Source organism: Musca autumnalis, unplaced genomic scaffold (assembly GCF_047663935.1).
Source record: "Musca autumnalis isolate F117 unplaced genomic scaffold, ASM4766393v1 scaffold_1, whole genome shotgun sequence".
Taxonomy (NCBI): domain Eukaryota; kingdom Metazoa; phylum Arthropoda; class Insecta; order Diptera; family Muscidae; genus Musca; species Musca autumnalis.
The window spans coordinates 243,099,200-243,104,245 of NW_027411644.1; the positions used below are offsets into that span (position 1 = coordinate 243,099,200).

General features: G+C 40.5%; 1 protein-coding gene across 1 annotated transcript; it reads right to left on the bottom strand.

Annotated features, from left to right (window-relative positions):
- Positions 1–4,254: 4,254 nt before the first annotated feature.
- Positions 4,255–4,785, bottom strand: LOC141391145 (uncharacterized). Its single transcript, XM_073964061.1, has 2 exons — positions 4,697–4,785; positions 4,255–4,605 (listed from the first exon to the last, which is right to left on the bottom strand). The coding sequence occupies exons 1-2, from the start codon at positions 4,707–4,709 to the stop codon at positions 4,274–4,276; spliced, it is 345 nt and encodes a 114-aa protein (XP_073820162.1). The 5' UTR covers positions 4,710–4,785; the 3' UTR covers positions 4,255–4,273.
- Positions 4,786–5,046: the final 261 nt, after the last annotated feature.

Below are 5,046 nucleotides of genomic sequence, written 5' to 3' on the forward strand. Positions count from 1 at the left end.
ACCATGATCTGCGAATCTGCACCTGGAATGTTCGCACTCTTTATAGAGAAGGTGCAGTCTTCGCATTGGCAGACGTACTTGAAAAGTACAAGGCCGATATTACTGCCATACAGGAAATACGATGGATTGGGAAAGGCGTCACAACAACACTAAAAGGTGACGCACTGTATTATAGCTGCCATGACGTAAAGCATGAGTTTGGTTGCGGATTCGTAGTTAGTCGGAGGCTAAAACATCTGGTATCAAGCTTCACATCAGTGAATGAAAGACTTGCTGCAATTCGAATAAAAGCTAAATTCTTCAACATCAGCTTTATTTGCGCTCATGCTTCCATTGAAGAAAAGGACGAACAGACCAAAGATATATTTTACGAGCGCTTAGAAAAACATATGACCGTTGCCCTGCCCATGACACTAAAATCATTCAAGGAGATTTTAATGCCAAAATTGGAAAGGAGAATATCTTTGTCCCAAAAGTCGGGAAATTCAGTCTCCACAGTGAAACATCTGACAATGGTATGAGGCTGATAGACTTTGCAGCTGCAAAAAACATGGTAGTTAGCAGTACCAGATTTAATCATCTCGATATTCATAAGGGCACCTGGCTGTCTCCAGATCAAAGAACAAGTAATCAAATTGATCATGTTGTGATAGATGGAAGACATTCATCGAGCGTGTTGGATGTACGATCGTTTCGAGGCGCAAACATTGATTCGGACCACTACCTTGTTGCAGCAAAGGTACGTACCCGTCTAAACTTTGCAAATAAAGCATGAACAGACACAACGCGGAAGTTGGACATCGATAGGCTGCAAACACAACAGATAGCCACAGCATATTCCTCTCAACTAGCCCAATTGCTTAATGAGAGCACTCCTTGTCCCGATAACATAACAACACAATGGCAACATATTGCCCACACCATGCAAACAGCCGCAAAATCCATCGTGGATTTCAGAGACCTCCACAAAAGAATTCATAATATGACCAGGAGTGTCGTGCTGCTACCGAAGAGAAAAATGCGGCGTATAGAGCAAGCATGGTCACATTTGGCACGGCGGTGCCGATGATTTTCGGAAATTTACACGCACACTACCCGAATGCACAGAAAGAGCGTACAAAAGAGAACAAATGTTTTGATTTGTTATTGTTTTATAGCTTGCGTGAATACAAAGTCACTAACACACTGTTATAAGTTGCCAATATGTTGAATACATTCACATTTTCTCCTTTCTCTTCTTGGTCATGCCTGATATAGAGCTACTTTACAATCAGTAGCAATGCGTAGCGCACGAGAGAGATATCGGGAGAAAAGGTGAGAAGAGAAACGTCTTTTCCGCAAGAAAAAGAGAGAAATGGAAAAGCGGGAGTGTGAAAAAATCGAGATGTACAGGAGCCAGAATGAAGTCCGAAAATTCTACCAAAGAGTGAAACATCAAACAGATGGCTTTGGTACAGGCACATCCTCCTGTAGAGACCAGCAAGGCAATCTGGTAACAGATACAGATAGCGTGCTCAGGATATGGAAGGGACATTTCTCCAATCTCTGGTATCCAATAGTAGCGAAGACGATGATACCATAGATCCAATCACAGAAGATTGTATAGAATGTATACCGCCCGGTCAAGATGAGGTAAAAACAGCAATCAACCGGCTGAAGAATAATAAAGCAGCAGGAGCCGATGGCTTACCAGCCGAGCCGTTTAATACCGGAGGCGACGCGCTGATAAGGTGTATGCATCAGCTAGTTAGCACCATCTGGCAGGAAGAACGCGTACCCGACGATTGGAACCTGAGCATCCTATGTCCCGTCCACAAGAAAGGAGATAAGACTGTATGCTCCAACTATAGGGGCATAAGTCTTCTCCCTATTGCCTATAAGATAGTGTCAGGGATATTGTGCCAACGACTAAAGCCAATGGTCAACGAAATAATTGGACCATACCAGTGTGGCTTTAGACCTGGCAAGTCCACCATTGACCAGATATTTACCCTGCGGCAAATCCTGGAGAAGACCCAAGAGATGCAGATCGACACATATCACCTTTTTTCGATTATAAAGCAGCATTCGACAGTCCCCTCCGATCAAAGGTATTCCATGCAATGTCTGAATTTGGTATCCCCGCAAAGGTCATCTGGCTTTGTAAGATGACTTTAACTGATACTAGGTCCTCAGTTAAAAGTGGAAAAAACCTCTCCGAACAGTTCAGTACCAAAAGAGGTTTCAGACAAGAAGACAGCCTTTCGTGTGACCTATTCAACATTTTGCTGGAAAAGGTAATACGAGATGCAAATGTCAAAAGAAATTGCACAATTTACACCAATAGCCACATGTTACTTGCTTATGCTGTAAAGGAAGTAACTGATACCTTTAGACAGGTCGAAGCAGAATCTGTGAAAGTGGGTCTGGCGGTAAACGGCGAAAAGACCAAATTGATGGTGTCGACGCGCAAAGCGTCCATAGAGCTCGGACCAACTGTGGAAGTTGGTACCTACAATTTTAAGGTAGTTAAAAACTTCGTCTACCTCGGCACTGCCATAAACACAACAAATAACATCAGTTGTGAAATAAGAAGAAGAATTGTATTGGCCAACAGATGCTACTATGGTTTAAGTAAGCAATTTAAAAACAAAGCCACATATCGTCAAACAAAAATAACACAATACAAAACGCTGATACTACCCGTGCTAATGTATGTCTCCGAAGCATGGGTACTTGCGCAAGCAGATAAGGCAGTGCTTGGTGTGTTTGAGAGGAAAATTCTTCGAAAGATCTACGGGCCGACTTGCGTTGACGGTGAATATCGACGTCGTATGAACCACGAGCTATATAAGCTATACAAAGACATGAATATAGTTAAACGTATCGAGATGCAACGATTGCGTTGGCTAGGCCATATCATAAGAATGAGCGATGATGAACCCGCTAAAAAGGCGTATGAATATATGCCTCATGGCGGTGCACGCAGAATCGGCAGGCCTAAGCTTCGATGAAGAAATGATAAGGCGCGGTATTCCAAAAAGCGAAGCGAAAAACAGAGAGGAATGGAGATCTTTTCTTAGTTCGGTCTATGGAACAAATGTTCTGTAATGGGCCAGCTAAGTAAGTAGAAAACCGCCATTGTATAAATTCCCCCACTGTTTATTTAATAGCAATCCCATGGCACGAACTGATGTCGGTATCTTCGTTTAGATTCATCATTTTCTCTATGTTTTGCTGTATTCTTAGACTTTCAAGCATCAACATTTTCTTTTCGACTCTCTCTTTGTCTAATATTGTGACATTTTTAAAGTCAGGAGAGTGGCCTGTTCTCATTGCATGATATGCAAAGGCCATTGTTTTAGTTTTGGATCTGTTCGAAGATCCTTTAGAAATGTTTACCGATGCTACTAGTTGTGGTCTTGTTTAGAGCGATAGTATGTTTTTCGTGGGCAAGTCCATGCTTCCTGACATAGTGGTTTAAAATCTTTAAGTTTTACGGTGACCAGCTGAAACAACAAATGGGCACGATATCTATCGAAAAGAAATAACTCCAAAAATAAGACCCATTTCCAAAGTGGACTATATCGATCCATTCCTTCAAGTACCTCCTCCGCTTTAAATCTAATCTACATTTTTGTCGCTAAGGTCAAATGTCCAAAACTGACCACAAAATGCTGAAACGCCCCTAAATACATAACTTTTGGGGAAAAGGATTTTGGTTTTGTAGTCGGTATTCGATATTTCCGTGGATGAAAGTTTCAATTCACACTGATACTTTTATACTAGTTTTTTCATAGTACGATGTTTTTGTAGGGGTTACTAAACCACGGGCAACCCAAGTTTCCATTGTTCTTGTGGTTGAACGCCCGGCACTTATTAACCCCCTACCTTTAACGGGAGTTAACGGCGGTTCCCAGGTGATACTACGGGGAGGTCAGATAAGTCCTGGACTTTACCATGTTGTAGCCGGTCAGGACCATTGCTTGATATCTTTCATCCCCGCCCAAGTGGTCTTCTTGCATATAAGTCTAGTTATGCTTAAGGGCAGAACATGACGCAAAGGATGGTCCACTCGGATCTTTGTTATCGGGAATAGTCATCAGATTAAAAATAAATTTTTATATGTTTTCTACACAATGAATACTTTTCTTATACTTTCTTATTTTATACATTTAAAAATCAAAACAATTTAAAAAAACATTTAATCACCAACATTTATTTTTCAAATACTTTTAATCAAAACATCTATATTACAATTTATTCATTTTTCACTTTTCCATTTGCCGTCATTTTAAACTAGCAAATTTGGTATACATTCCAATTCAAAGTCTGGACAACTTGGTGGCATTTGGGCAGTTTCCCATTGCCAGGATGCATATGAGACACAAGTTTTCAAATTCGCCTGAAAACCATAACCATTAGGGCAACGAAGAGAAACGGCATCAACACCAATTGCCAGACAACGCCAATAACGTGTCGAATCGAAGAAATTCGGATAAACATTGCCAACTTCTTGTTGAGTCTTGCAACCGGGACGACCATTAAAACTGGTACTTTCAATACTGGGACCGTTATTGCACCAACCAAGACTGGCCCACACACCAACGAGTAGCAACAAAATATCTGTGCGCAAATGAGTACAAATGAAATAAAAGAAAATTGCCTTTAGTTGCAATGCTATTCCTTTGCTTGGCAATAAAATTGGAAAACTTACTTAAGTATCGCATGATGACAATTGCTATGCTTGGACTTGGAATGAATTGTTTGAATGTGCTTCTCTGAGGGACGTTTGCACTTGATTGATTTTAAAGCAAGGAATAAGATTGATTTATATACTAAATACGATTTGAGTTGTGTGATTGAATGATCGATGGATGATTCTTATCATATTGATGGGAATGATAAGATTTATATCTTGGAGTTGAAGATTATTTGATTTCGATGTAAACGGGAAAATTCAAGGTTACATAGCAAGCCAATTAAAGGGAATTTTTTATTTGTTAGCTAGGAAGTTATTTAAACGATAAGTGGCCAAGGTTTAAGTTGAACACAAAGTTCATTATT